Genomic DNA, 15,716 nt, shown 5'->3' on the forward strand with positions numbered 1-15,716 from the left:
GCGTCTGCCTTCAGCTCGGAGTGTGATCCTGGGGTCCTGGGATCGAGCCCCGCATCGGGCTCCCTGCTTACGGGGGAGCCTGCTTTTCCCTCGCCGCTCTCCCCTTGTTTGAGCTCTGTCTCTCTTTGTGTCAAATAAATAAAATCTTAAAACTGGATTAGTTTGATTATGTTCCAGTTGTAAGATTTCTTTACATATTCTAGATGAGAAACCTTATGAGATATGATTTACAAATACCTTTTCCCAGCCTGTGGGTTATCTTCATTTTCTTGAAGGCGTTCTTAAAAGCACAAAAGTTTTAAATTTTGATGACAACCAGTTTATTGATGTCTTTTTTCTCACAGTTTTGTTGTAATATATAACCAGAGGTTGTGGAGATTCACTACATATTCTTGTAAGAGTTTTGTAACTTTAGCTTCTATATTTAGGTATCTTATTCAGCTTGGATTAATTTTTTATATAATTTGAGGTAATAGTCTAAATTCATTCTTTTGTGCGTGGATATTACATTATTCTAGCACCATTTACTGGAAAGACAACAGGCATACCTTGTTTTATTGTGCTTTGTTTTATTGCACTTTGCAGATACTCCGGGTTTTGTTTGTTTGTTTGTTTTTTTGTTTTTAACAAATTGAAAGTTTTTGGCACCCTGTATCCAGTCTGTCAGCACCATTGTTTTCACAGCATTTGCTTACTTTCTCTGTCACATTTCAACAGGTTTTGAATTACTTCATGGTTTATTATTTTGTTATGATCGTCTGTGATCAGTAATTATATCTAGTGGAAAATTCAGGTGCTACTTAGCAGTTTTTAGCAGTAAAGTATTTTTAAGGTACATACACTGTTTTTTTAGACCTAATGCTACTGCACACTTCATAAATAACAATACAGTTTAAAAATATGTATGTTCCCTGGGAAACCAAAAGCTTCATTGGATTCACTTGTTTTGCAGTGGTCTGGAACCAAACTCACGACATCTCCAAGGTTTGCTTTCGTATTCTTTCCTCATCAGATTGTCTTAAAAACCTTGGCAAAACTCAAATGAACCACACATGACAAATGTAAGGGTTTATTTCTGGCTACTCAATTCCCTCTCATTGACCATTGCCTACCTTTATGGAAAGACCACTCCGTCTTGATTACTGTAGCTTTACAGTAACTTTTGAATTTAGCAAATGTAATTCCGGCGTTGTTCTTTTTCAAAAGAGGGTAGCTCTCCTGAGTCCTTTGCATTTCCATGTATGTCTTAGGTTCAGTTTTTTTGCTTCGTGTAAAAAACCACTTGGAATTTTGATAGCTATTAAATTGAATCTGTAGGTGATTTCAGACAATGTCATTTTAACAACATTAAGCCTCCTGTTTATGAACACGGGTTGTCTTTCCTTGTATTTAGATTCTTATTTTAAGCAATGTCTTTTAGTTTTCAGTGTATAAGTCTAGCCATTCCTGAGTTATTTTTTCCTTTTTTTTTTAATGCTATTGTGAATAGAATTGCTTGCTTGCTTGCTTTCTTTCTTTTTTTTTTTTTTTTTTTGAAGATTTTATTTATTCATGAGAGGCAGAGACACAGGCAGAGGGAGAAGCAGGCCCCATGTAGAGAGCCTAATGCGGGACTGGATCCCAGGACTCCAGGATCACACCCTGGGTTGAAGGCAGGCACCAAACCACTGAGCCACCCAGGGATCCCCTGGAATTGCTTGCTTTCTTTTTTTGGAATTGCTTTCTTAATGTCATATTTGTGTTTTCACTGTAGTGTGTAAAAATGAAATTGATCTAGTTTATCAATTTTTGTATCTTATAACCTTACTGAATTGGTTTTTTGGGTTTAGCTTTTTTTTTTAATTCTTGATTTTTTTTTTCTTGATTTTCTACATAGGAGCTTACTCTATGTCTTATCCCCCATTTATTTAAAAGATTTTATTTGAGAGAAAGAGTGAGTAAAAGAGAGGGCATGAGCAGGGGCAGATGAAGATGCAAAGCAGATTCCCCACTGAGCTGGGAACTTGATGCAGGGCTGGGTCCCAGAACCCGGAGATCATGACCTGAGTGGAAGTCAGACACTTCACCGACTGAGCTACTACCCAAGTGCCCTTATATCTTGTCATTTTTATTTTATAAATTATTTTTGTTGATTCTTATTTCAATAATCTGAAGGACTTTCGCATTTAGGTTGTTAGAAAATGCTTATTCTCATGTCCTGTCAGTTTGATACACAATTATTTAATTTTCTTAAGATACCTCGTGTCTAGCATGAATCCTAGTGCAATAAACAAGGATGTGATTCCAAGGTTAGGGTTCATGAGAATGGGTGCTACCTTAGAGATGCTGAACATAATTGTCACTTAAAAACCTTACATTTCCAGTTGGGTAACTTTTATTTTTCTATTTTGTCCTGTTTGTATTTTGAAAGTACTAGGCAACTAGACTTAATTTATAGGAGATCTTTAGCCAGAGGACTAGAATGTGCCAGGACGGAGTCACAGAAGTAAGTTGTAACAATCTGAGTCTCCTAGTCCGTGTGAAAAACCTAATAACTCTATTGAATAAACAGAGAAGGCTTGGTAGTCTTTGAAAATTAGTGTCTATCATGCATTTGACATGAGCAGAATATGGTCTTTGAGTGAATGGTGGTTGAAGAATCTGGGTGACTCTTCTGGTTTGGTGAAGAGCTAACTGGTTGTGTGACCTTTGGGAAATTACTTAACTCTTAGTTTCTGTTTCTGCCTCTGTAAAAATGAAGAGGTGTGTCTGAGTGATGGCTGAATTTCTACTCAGGTGTAAAGTTCAGCATTCCCTGTCTGTGCTCTCCTAGTTTGCACATAGTCTCTAAATAGGCTCTCCTTATACAGAGTTGTAAACATCTCCCAAGTAATTCTGTTATGCAAACAGGTTGAGGCTCACTGCTTTATAGATTTAAAAGGTTAAGGGCAGCTTGATGTCACAGAATATTTTCAGGCTCTGATATTTTTTTAAAAGTGATGAAATAGAATGATGGTTATGGAAATAATAACAATAGGTAACAAATTACTTCTTCATTTTAATGATTTATGGAATAATTTTGATATATCAATAAATCTGAAGAACAATTCTATGAAACTAGGAAGGTGCTGTTATCCCCATTTTGCAAATGATGAAATCGAATTTCAGAGAAATTAAGTGACTTGCTTAAAGTTCCTATGCTAGTAAAGAAATGGAGTCTGGAACTATATGCACATCTTGCAACTTTCCTATTAACCCCTCAGTTTGGATTATGTGGGATAGATAATCTCAAAGATTTTTAGTCCCTTCCATTATGTGTTTACTGGTCTTTAAAATTGGATAATTACCTACTTAGATTTATGAGATTTAATAATCTGAAGCTGTGGGTCTTTATTGCTCTTTAAGCTAATAAGGTCTTTAAAAAAAATTTCCCTATATATTTTCAATTATGGGTATCTGGCCACTAATTGTGATGGAAAACAGATTGGTGGGGGGATAGGATGAAACTCATTTCATAATATGGTAATCACTAGAGTTGCCACATAAGGAATAATTATGTATTCACTTGGCTTGTTCTCCTTGGAGATAATTGCTGCAGATCCATTAGCAGACGCAAGCATCAATTTTCCCCTCGTGTTAATGGTGATTGATTTAATTTGTTATGCGTCCCTTCCAATTTACCCACTTTACTACCTTTTTTTTTCCAGTCAGGTTGGAAGAACTAACTCACGAGTGCTATAGTACTTTGTGTTTTGTGCTGTACAATTGCTTGTATATATGGGTAGAGCCATCTATTCTTTGGAGCAAAAACTTTGGATTCTTTTGGTCACTGTGGCTATGGTTCTTAGAAGTCCTTTGGATTCATGCCTTTCCATGCCTTACTCTTCTGGTAACAAGCCAGTTAATCATCAATGAGCTGGGCTTTGGAAGTGGTGCTTTGTGGTTGAGTGACTGTGGAGGCTTAATTCTCTCCTTCCTGGCCCTTTAGGAATCTCAGAACCGGATCTCTGGGCACGCTTTGCACTTAACTCTGTATTAACTGTTCTACTTTTCAACTTTTGGCTTTTGTGGAAATGTGGGACAGATGAGCTACGGTGTTCTTACCTGTCCTGGGAGAGAGATCTAAAAATTCTAAGAAAGAGCACCTTGAGAAAGTCTGTTTCCTTAAGTAACTGATGTTTTTAGAGTAAATATTGGACATTGTCTATTCCTGTTGGTTCACTGTGCTTTCTCTCCCTTTAGCTCCCCAGGTTCGCCCACTAGTCTTGGCTACTTCCCTACAGCTGCTAGTCTTAGCGGCGTCCCTCCACAGCCTGGCACGGTGGTCAGAATGCAGGGCCTGGCCTACAATACTGGAGTTAAGGAAATTCTTAACTTCTTCCAAGGTTACCAGGTCAGTAGCTTGAAGAAGAAAAATACACAGTGCCCTTATTACTTAAGTTGGTTTGCCTAAAAAGAATGCAGCCAGGAAAGAAGCACATTCTCCGAACCTTGTATGTATCTGGGCTAACAGATTTGCATACAGAGGCAAAAAGAACCAGAGTCAAAGTCAGGGGGACTAGCTGGTTGTCTGAGTGCGGACTTCAGACTCACCCCTTTGACAAGATGAGGGCCTCTCCGTGCTCTTCGGATTGTCTCAACGTGATCCGTTGGTGCTCTTCTCTGAAAATTGGGCTACTTTGGGAAAGCTCTTTAGAGCACACAGTAGTGTGGATCGTTCCATCTAGAATAGGATTGGTTGAGAAGGAGTTTTCCTCAAGGTCAAATTCTTAATTAAACAACACCAAAAGGTACTTAAACATGAAGTTGGAGTATTTAAAGAGTGGTTAGAAGCCTCTCTGCCTAACCTGGAAAAAACCAAAGGAGACTCTGAATTTTTAGATGCTAACTTACTAAAATGAGCTGTAGGATAATTAGCCTTTTATGAAATGGTATGACCTAATTCTTGTGAAACGAATTTACTCCTACCAGATTTTTCTACCGCTGCCCATGTCCATCAGTTGTTTTCTGACTCAAGCTAAAAAAAAAAAAAATGAGATGTTTCTTGATAAGAGCTCTTTAAAGTAAGAATTTCCTCAATGCCATCTCATTTGAGCACTTGCCATTCCTTCCTCAAATCATGGAATTATCTAGAACCCGAATTCCTTTCCTACGATGTCTAAAAATCAGTATCCTGAAACTTTTTATATTGCATTCATAGCAAAAATTATCTTTTTTCTTGGAGCTGAACTTTGCTTGAGTCTCTAGAGCTGAGAAGTGTTTACAGACATAATCGTCAAATCCTAAAATAGGCCTTGAGCGTTTACAGTACAGCGTTGTACGGGTTGTGCCTACAGAGGCTGTTTTGCTATTCGAATGGGTCTACAAACTTGGCATCCGTGAATCATGGAGGACTGTTGAGTTCAGCTAAAATGATCTCAGTGGAGATGCTGCAAAGCCACCAAGTTACTATGATGGTCTTACGGGCTTTTAACATAGAAAGTATTTTCTGGCAAATGAAGAAAATCTAAGGAAGGTTGGACAAAGGTTTTTTTTTTTTTTGTACTGTGTGGCTTAACACATTCTTACTAGAAGTAAGATTTTTTTCAGAAATCAGTGGGTCTTTCTCCCATTATCTGGGAGAAATCTTCTAAGACCCCCCGCCCCACCTCAGTGGATGCCTGAAATTGCAGATAGTATCAAACCCTACATATGCTTCTTACTCTTGCATGCCTATGTTGTTTATGTGAGGTCCAGTGAGAGATTAATAATAATGAAGTACTGTAATGAGAGAGATGTGAATGTGGTCATTCCCTTAAACTATCTTACTGTAGTGTCCTCACCCTTGTTATGATAAGATGGTATGGGAAGATAAAATGCCTGTGTGGCAAGAGGAAATGAGGTGGGTGATGTAGCATGGTGATGTAGTGTTAGGATCCTCTGCTTCCTTTGGAGGTAACTGAAATTGCTGATAAGGGGGACTATTGGAGATACTTTACTTCTTCCCTAAACTATTATCCTGCCTGTCGGGAGCTCTTGCAGGACTAAACAAAGTGACTTTCTAACCTTCATATGAGATTCATGAGATTATGAAAGGAATAGAGCATATTACTGAAGGCTATTGAAGAGACTGCTTAATGTGACCAAGATTAACATTGGAGTTTATATTTTCTCCCAACGTTTTCCAATTCTAGAAAGTTACAGGTAGTTTTAGGTTTTAGGAGTCCGCTGAAATAATTTTCTTTTTTGTTTTGACTAGCCAACTTTTACCTCCACACTGAATAGAATTAAGTGGTTGTATGCATAAATTAATCATGACATTAAACAAAATTGCTGTCATGAGGAATTCGGTGACTGGCTTTTGTGGGTATTTATTTTACTAGTAACAAAGCAATTTCTAGATTTATTGCTAAAAGATTGACATGCTTCAGAGTTGAGATCAGATAACTTAAGTTTGTAGCAGTTTATCTTCTCGTAGCTTCTTGGGAATCATTGAAGGTTAGAGTTATCTGGTATAATAAGAACTAAGAAGATTGTGCAAAATTATTTCATCCCAAGGCACTTGGCCTTCATTGCTCAATTGCTTAGAGTTTATGAACTGGATCAACAAATTAGGATTACGTAGGAGCCTGTGGTGCTTGGCTAGCTCAGTCAGTAGACCATGCAACTCTTGATCTCAGGGTTGTGAGTTCAAGCGCCATGTTGGCCATAAAGCCTACTTTCAAAAAGGAAAAAAAGATTACATAGGAACCTCACCCAATTAAGTATATCAAATTATTCAGTGTCTTCAGTAATTTGAGCTTTAAGGCACTTACAGTGCATGCATCCAAAATCTTTTGTATCATTCTTAGGTAAAGGCTCTTATTTTCTGTCTTTGGGAGTCTGTGTTGTCTTATTTTTTTTTTTTTTTAAGTACTCCGCTATTTTGGAAATAGCCACTAGCTATAGGATTTCAGATTGTTCAGGTGTAGCTTTACCATAAGACCGAATCAGTGAAGGATGACTTAAACAAAACTGTTCTCTTAAGTGTATTCTGTGTTTGTCTTTATTTACAAGCATTTTTCTTGATTTTTTTTGTTTGTTTGTTTAATAAGTTTCCATTTGATTTCTGGTTATTTATGATCATATGGTTATGTAATATATTCAAACAATTAAGCAAATATGTGGTAATAATTGGTTGCATGAATGAAATCTCTTGATAGTTTGATTTTGCCTTTAAAAAATATCTTGAGGTAATAATGGTATATGTCATTTTCTATAAACCTTATATTTATTTATTTATTTTTTAAGCCTTATATTTAAATACAATTTTTGGATGTATGTTTCTTCTACTCTTAGCAAAATTCCTTGTATTTCAATTTATTTTTTCTATACTTCATACGTGGGGAGGGGATGTAAAGCCAGAACGTGCAAGGACTTACCAAAAGGGAAGAATTCTGACGGCCAAAACAAAATGAAGGAAGTGGGTTCTGCTTTCAAATCTAATTTGAAATGTGAGCCAACCACCTGGTTGGCTCAGTTGGAAGAGCATGTGACTCTTGATCTCAGAGTCGTGAATTTGAGCCCCACATTGAGTATGGAAATTATTATTTTTAAAAAATATATATATATATAAGACAAATTCTGTAATTTTGTAAAGTTAAAGTGCCCAGGTTGGGCCCATTTTGATAAATGAGATTTATAGAATGAGCACTGAATATAAGAAGACAAGCTACTGTGAAGATATTTGGTCAGGAGAATGTCATTTTGGTCATGAAAATAAATTTTGTATCTATATTTTAGTTAATAGGCCTCTTAGCCTAGACTCTCCAAATCCTTACATAATTCCTTTAACTCTATTTGCTCTTTGCTTTACCCTTGACTGTTAATGGTTTTGCATTTTCAGTAGTGGTAGTTTTTGTTTCTTTTCAAAATACTGACTTTAATCAGTAACCCTTTGGGCCTTTCACTGCTGATATTTTTGCTTACTGTCCTTCTGAGAGAATTAGGCTGATATTACAAGTAGCATCTAATATTTAAAGTTCACAGAGTTGTTTGCAGATGCTAGCCTTATTGAGCAATACCTTGCAAATCGTTGGTACTCAGCTATTTTCTATCTAGTCACCCCGTGGTATCCTGGAAACTGTACTGTTAGCAAGATCTGAAAGTTTTGGTGTTTACTGTGTTACACTATTCTTTTCTTATCCGTGTTCAATCTAACTCCTTTCTTAAAAGGAAGTTTTATGGTATTTAGACATGTTAAGTTGGACATGGCGACTTGGGATGAGTGGTTACGTATGTGGCTCATACCAGAGTTTTAACCTGTTTCCTATAGTCTAAGTAGAGTATGATACTGTTGGTAGATCTATTCGGTTGAAATACTAATTATCATCCATAGTGGCAGTTTGTCCATCTTTTGATCCTGTTTGTTCTAACTTGCATTTTAGTATGCAGCCGATGATGGACTTGTACACACAAATGACCAGGCCAGGACTCTACCCAAAGAATGGGTTTGTATTTAAGGGCCCCAGCAGTTAGACCATCCTCAGAAAAGAAGGTAAGGCACTATGATGTGAAAGCTAAATCAAAAAGGGCCAAATAGAAATCACGAATCTGAATTTTTTTTTTAATAAATTGGGTGAGAAGTTTCCCTTTTTATCAGGTATGATGTAGGAGAGTCAGAAATCCTGGAAGAAATGGGAGACTGGAATTTAGCGTGTCATCCAAGGAGACAGTATCAAAGCAACATTTATGAATATTAATTATACGCTATTTTGAGCTAAGGGAAAACTTTTCCATTTGGAAATTTATTTGCTGTTTTTCATGTGGAATGCAGACTGGGTATGCCTTTTTTTTTTTTTTTTTTTTTTAACTGTGATAAAAATCACGTAACATAAAATCCATAATTTTTAAGTCTACAATTCCTGGCATTTAGTGTATTCACAACATGTGCAACCACCATCTCTATATAGTTCCAAAGCATCTTCATCTCCCCAAAAGGAGACCCCATGCCCATAATGTAGTATCTCCCTATTTTCCTTCCCCGTGGACACTGGCAACCAGTGTGCTTCCTGTCTGCATGGATTTGCCTGTACTGTATATTTCATATAAATGGAATCCTATGATATTGACTCTTTTGTGTCTGGCTGCTTTTCACTTGACACATTTTTGAGGTTGATCCTTGTTATGGCATGTAATAGTATTTCATTCCTTTTTGTGGCTGAATAATATTCCATTGTATGGATAATACCGCATTTTGTTCATTTCTCTACTGATAGACGTTTGAGTTTGTGTCTACTTTCTTGCTATTATAATAGCAAGTGCTGATATGAATACTTATGTACACATATTTGAGTACCTGTTTTTAATTATCTTGGGTATGCATCTAGGGGTGGAGTCACTGAGTCCTACGGTAATTCTATTGAGTTGGGTGTACTTTTTCCCTCTTTTCTTTTTTTAAGTAAGTATGCATAGCATATAATTAACCATTTTTCAGTGTATAGTTCAGTGGCATTGAGTACATTCACATTATCATGTAACCATTACCACCAGCTAGCTCCATCTTCTCAACCCTGAATCTCATTTCCCTCTTCCCTCAGCCCTTGGCAACTACCTTTCTACTTCCTGTTTCTATGCATTTGACTATTCTTAGTACCTCGTAAATGAAATAACATAATATTTGTCTTTTCATGATTAGCTTATTTTTAAGGTTCATTGTCTAAATCTAGAAGAAAGGGATCCCTGATTGTTTTTGAAAATAGTGTTTTCGGGCAGCCCCTGTGGCGCAGCGGTTTAGCGCCTCCTGCAGCCCGGGGTGTGATCCTGGAGACCCGGGATCGAGTCCCACGTCGGGCTTCCTGCATGGAGCCTGCTTCTCCCTCTGCCTGTGTCTCCGCCTTTCTCTCTTTTAAATTTAAATAAATTTTTAAATAAATTTAAATAAATTTTAAAATAAATTTAAATAAATTTTTAAATTTTAAATAAATTTTTAAAAAAAGAAAAGGAAAAGAAAATAGTTTTTTCATTGATAACCTTTTCTTAAATGATATTGGCTTTCTGTGTGAGACTGCTTGAGAGAAGGTAATAGAGGGACATGGTCAGGAATTGGTATGGCTCATTAATTTCTTTATTTTTTATGATTGGGCTTGCTGAAATTGGTTTCCTGGCATACCATTTTTAATGTTATCATTTTCATGGCTGAGGATCCTATGGATTTTAACCATATGGATTCTAAATTGGAAAATGTGGTTCCCAATAGTATAATGTTGTTCTTGAGAAATGACAATTGGGATCTTAGACTCTCCTTTAGAAGTTTTAGAAACCCCAGTTCTGGAATGGAGGTGATGATTCTCTGTGATTTTCTGTGAGGTTTCAAGATCTCTTGGGTACCAGAGAACATCATGCCCACATACTTTGCAGTGGAAGGTGGGCTATTTTCTAGTTTAGCTCACAATGATGGGAGCACATTATTTTGGCCTTTTGTTTTAAGATTTTATTTATTCGAGAGAAAACAAGAGGGGGGGGGAGTGCAGAGGGAGAAGCAGACTCCCCGCTGAGCAGGGAGCCAGATGTGGGGCTCGATCCCAGGACCCTGAGATTATGATCTGAGCTGAAGGCAGCTGCTTAACTGACTGAGCCACCCAGGCATCCCTATTCCAGTCTTTTTGATACTCTTTTCGGTATACACTTTGTCATTTAAAATATTTTTTTGGTTTTTTTGTTCTGTTTTTAAGATTTGATTTATTAGAGAGAGAGGCAGAGACCCAGGCAGAAGGAGAAGCAGGCTCCATGCAGGGAGCCCGATGTGGGACTCCATCCCCAGACCCAGGATCACACCCTGAGCCAACAGCAGTTGCCCAACTGCTGAGCCACTCAGGTGTCCCTACCATGAAATGTTCTTTATTTAACTCTTAATGCTGTTTAATGAATTTGATAAGCATACTATCTATGTAGTAAAATGAATATGTTGAATAAGAAATGGCTAGAAGTGAAACTTTTTGCTATTACATTAGAAATATCTGGGGTGCCTGGGTGGCTCCGTTGGTTAAGAATCTGCCTTCAGCTCAGGTCATGATTTGGGGGTCCTGCGATCAGGCCCCATCCCACCTCCCAGAAGGGAGCCTGCTTTTCCCTTTTCTCTCTGCTATTCCCCCTGCTTGTGCTCTCGCTCTCTGTCAAATAAATAAAATCTTATAATTAAAAAAAAAAAGAATATCCTAAATTGACTATAACCATTACTCACCTTTGATTCTATCTTATGCTTGGGATTATGATAGAATAGCAAATCAGATGCCCTGTTAAAATCCAGATTTTTGCATTTTATTATTCTAATTTTAGATTAATCTGCTTTTATGTTGAGAATTTTAAAAAATTCACTGAATTACTATGTGAAACACTTGGCATAAGTAATAAGTTACCTCATTTAATGATCTCAGTAACCCTGGGAGGTAAGGATCACAAAAGTATTGCGTGCTCATTTTTAAAAATTTGGAACATATAGACAGGTACAAAGAAGTCTCTAAAAATTCCGCCCTCCAGATATAACCACAACGAATATTTCTTTCAGCTTCTTTTTTTTTGGTATGCCCTCATGCAGTTTGGACCTAGTTTATCTCCCCTTAACCTTATAGTGTGACTATATATTAATAATCAGATGTGTCATCACCAGTCATCTGTTATACCAATAGAGTGCCCTTTGCTCTCTAAGCAGTTTTATGCGTCCAGTGCTCCTTGGGCCTCATCACAGCACCATGAGGCATCGGGGCAGGTACCCCATGCTCCATCTGATGGATGAGGACGTGAAACCCAGGAGGCTGGATAACATTCAGAGTCATGTAGCTTATGACCAAGTGGACCAAAAGATCCATCACTTCTCGTTTCAGACTTGGTACTCTTTTTTTTTTTTTTTTTTTTTTTTTTTTTTTTTTTTTTAAATTGAGCAAATAAGAACATGCAGAGTCAGTACTTGTAGTGGACTGAATGGTGGTCCCAAATGTGTGTGTGTGTTTAAGATATTTATTCATGAAAGACAGAGTGAGAAGCAGAGACACAGGCAGAGGGAGAAGCAGGCTTCTTGTGGGGAGCCCGATGGGGTACTCAATCCCGGGACCCCAGGATCACGACCTGAGCCGAAGGCAGATGCTCAACCGCTGAGCCACCCAAGTATCTCCCAAATAGATTCTCAATCCCTGGAACCTGTGACTGTTCCCTGGCCCAAAATGTAAATTAAGGATCTTGGGAGGAGGGGTTTATCCTGGATTCTCTGGGTGGGCCCTTAGTGCATAGAGGCAGAAGGAGAACGGGCAGATGGAGAAGAGGAGACAGTGCAGCTCTGGCAGAGATTGGAATAATGCAGACGAAAGTCAAGGGGCACCTGAAGCCCTCAGAAGCTGAAAGAGGCGATGAATTTTCTCCAAGAGCCTCTGGAGGGTGTGCAGCCTGGCTGACGCCTTGATTTATGACTTCTGGCTGCCAGGATTGTTTCAAGCCACCCAATTGCAATAATTTTTTTAAAAGACTTATTTATTGGGGCGCCTGGGGGGCTTAGTGGCTGAGCATCTGCCTTTGGCCCAGGGCATGACCCCAGGGTCCTGGGATCGAGTCCTGCATCGGGCTTCCCACAGGGGGCCTGCTTCTCCCTCTGCCTGTGTCTCTATGTCTCTCATGAATAAGTAAATAAAGTCTTTATTTTTAAAAAAAAAAAAGATTTACTTATTTTAGAGAGAGTGAGAAAGCGCACTTGTGGTTGCAAGTTGAGGCGGGGAGGGAGAGGATCTAAGGCAGACTCCGTGCTGAGCAGGGAGCCTGTGCGGGGCTCAGTCTCCCACCCCTGGGATCGTTACCTGAGCCACGATCCCGAGTCAGAGGCTCAACTGCCCCCTGAGCCACCGGGGCGCCCCGAAATTGCCGTCATTTGTTACAGCAGCCACAGGAACCTGGTAACAATAAAAATGTCTTGAAAGAACAGGGATCCCTGGGTGGCTCGGAGGTTTAGCACCTGCCTTTGGCCTGGGGCATGATCCTGGAGTCCCGGGATCGAATCCCGCATCAGGCTCCCTGGGTGGAGTCTGCTTCTCCCTCTGCCTGTGTCTCTGCGCCCCCTCTCTCTCTCTCTCTCTCTCTCTCTCTCTCATGAATAAATAAAATCTAGAAAGAAAGAAAAAAAAGAAAGGAAGAAAGAGAAAGAAAAGAAAAGAAAAAGGAAAGAAAAGAAAAAAGAAAAACCGCGTTGTTGCTGTCACAGTGTCCGGGAGCAGTGGTGAAGCCCACAAGCAGCTCAGGTGAAGTTCCGCTGCTCCACCTTCCCGCGTAGCTTTGTCCGATCTTTGCTGCTGACCCCAAGAACTTCTGGGCTGTGTCTTTTTTGTCCTAAAAGGCCCCCAAGGGCAGCTCACTGGCTCCTGGAGATGCTCCTGGGGAAGGAGAGTTGGGGGCTGGCTGGGGGAAGCGGCTCCTACGGAGGCCACACTTGTGGGTGCCCCTGACCCCTCCCCCCCATCACCCTGGTCTCCAAGCTGACACTCCCAGTGCATCGGGGGGCCAGGGCCAGCTCACAAATTTAAATTTGTCAGCAGATGCTTGTGTATGACCATATTTTGCGTACGTGGGAGATGAGCGTTTAGAGGCGCTGCTTCCCTGCTCTGTAAGATGCACGTGAGCATCACTTCTTCGCATGTGACCCAACCTTGCTAGGGGGTAAGCATCCGGTGGATTAATGTGTAAACAAGTCTGGCACACTGTAAAGTCCTATAGGTAGACAGATAACTATTTTGTTGCTGTGATCACCATCATCATTACAGGAGCAGTGCTTGTGACTATGAAGTTCCGGACATTATTCAGATTTCTACCAATTTTTCCATTAATGTCCTTTTTCTGTTCCCTGTTGCAGCTACCTGTCTCCGTGGCGTCCTCTAGTCTGGGTTAGTTTCTTGGTTAGTTGTTTGTCATGACCTTGACAATTTTGAGGTATTCTGCTCTCGAGGTATTTTGTGGGTGCTCCTTCAGTTTGGATTTGATATTTTTCTTGTGGCTATAACAGGGTAATGGGGTAAGAATAATAGAAAATAATAGAATAATATTCACCTAACAAATATATAATTCATGTACTATAATAAAAGAACAATTATGAAAGGATAATACCATAGAGGTGATGGTATCCCAAATATCCCCTCACGTGGTATTTGGGTTATTATACCCACGTGACATTACTGGTGGTAATATTAATCTTCATAATTTGCTGAGTGAATATCTTGGTCCATTTGGGCTGCCGTCACAAATTCCATGGATTGGATGGAACCACACCTTCAAGTTCTCACAGTCCCGGAGGCTGGGAAGTCCAAGATGAAGTGCTGACAGTTTCCTTTGCTTTTTTGTGAAAACTTTTGTCTGTACTAGGTATTTTTGGAGGCTCTTACAATCTGTTAAGCCTGGTTATTTCCACAACAGTTGGGTTTTGTGGAAAGACAAAACAAGACCCAACAAACAAAAACTATGTCGCTCTCGTTTGGAGGGTATCTTCTATACCTGGCCTCTTCAGTGTATCGTTTAGATGGCTTTGTGGATGAAAATGATCTGTCTTTTGTAATTTTTAATTATTTTTTTTTGGATCAGTATAGTGACTCATTTTAGTTTCTGGCCAAAATATCCAATGTATCTTTTGGATAAAGAAGCTTTCAAAAGTAGACAGGATTTTTCTCTTTCTCTTCCAACTAGTATTTATAATATTGGGCAACAATAGCTAAGTAAATGCTTATTGTGGATTTAAGTAACAAAAAGGCTATCAAACAAATTTTCTTTAAGGAATCGGAGTTATGGGTTTTATTTTATCTTACATATGAGGAAGAAGAAACTGTTCCTTTGTCCTAACAAAGAAATCTCACAAAAGACTTAAATTTTTCAGAAAAGAGATTTCAGAATTACTATAAGGAAATAAAATATTACAACTAATCAGAACTGTAGGCTTTTTGAGGGGTCAGCTTCATGCCACAGGGCTTAACACCAATTGGTGAAATCTGGATTTTTTTTTTTTTAAGATTTATTTATTTTTAGAGAGCATGGGGGGAGGGGCAAATGGAGAAGCAGACTCTCATGCTGAGATTATGACCTGACCTGAAATCAAGAGTTTAACATGTAGCTGACCGAGCCACCCAGGTACCCCAAAACCTTAAAAGATTTCTTTGGGGACACCTGGATGGCTCAGTGGTTGAGCACCTGCCTTTGGCCCAGGGGGTGATCTTGGGGTCCTGGGATTGAGTCCCGCATAGGGGTCCCCACAGGGAGCCTGCTTTTCCCTCTGCCTGTGTCTCTGCCTCTGTGTGTGTGTCTGTCTCATAAATAAATAAAATCTTTATTAAAGATTTTTTTTGTACATGGTACTTTCGATGACAGTATGCAAAATAAAACATTTTTTAAAACAGATTTCACTGGAAAGGAATGACAGATTTGGGAACATTTGCAGTTGTAGCTCAAAATTGTCTTTGCATAATAGTTTCCTGTTTTACTGTCCACTTTTCTGCACCTAAAGGAGAATAGGAAACTTTAGTTTTTTGTTTGTTTTGGAGGTTTTTGTTGTTGGGGGGGGGCAGTTGGAGGTTTTTCAGGGTTTGTCTATTGCTAGCAGCTTAGAGTCTACAGTTTCAGTGCTAAATACTAAAATTGCATTAGATACTACTGGGATTAAAAAGCAGGCTTGAGAAGGTTAGACTTCTAATTTCTTTCAGACTTTTCTACATTTTCACAGAATATGAAGGTATAATTTTCAGCAAATAAGTTGGTTTCTT

At 38.9% G+C, this 15,716-nt stretch overlaps 1 protein-coding gene across 5 annotated transcripts in view; it reads left to right on the forward strand.

Moving 5' to 3' along the window:
• ESRP1 (epithelial splicing regulatory protein 1) overlaps positions 1-15,716 on the forward strand; it is a 55,359-nt gene that overhangs the window by 36,265 nt on the left and 3,378 nt on the right. For 2 of the 5 annotated variants that reach the window (XM_025433599.3, XM_025433598.3), the window contains exons 14-15: positions 4,222-4,372; positions 8,385-8,494. The exons of 1 other annotated variant lie outside the window; for it this stretch is intronic. In XM_025433599.3, the coding sequence (XP_025289384.1) occupies positions 4,222-4,372; positions 8,385-8,459 (226 nt within the window). In that variant the 3' untranslated portion in view covers positions 8,460-8,494. The remainder of the gene's footprint in view (positions 1-4,221; positions 4,373-8,384; positions 8,495-15,716) is intronic. 2 more of the 5 variants (XM_025433600.3, XM_025433601.3) reach the window with 2 other exon arrangements.

The sequence above is a fragment of the Canis lupus genome, chromosome 29 (assembly GCF_003254725.2).
Source record: "Canis lupus dingo isolate Sandy chromosome 29, ASM325472v2, whole genome shotgun sequence".
Lineage (NCBI taxonomy): Eukaryota > Metazoa > Chordata > Mammalia > Carnivora > Canidae > Canis > Canis lupus.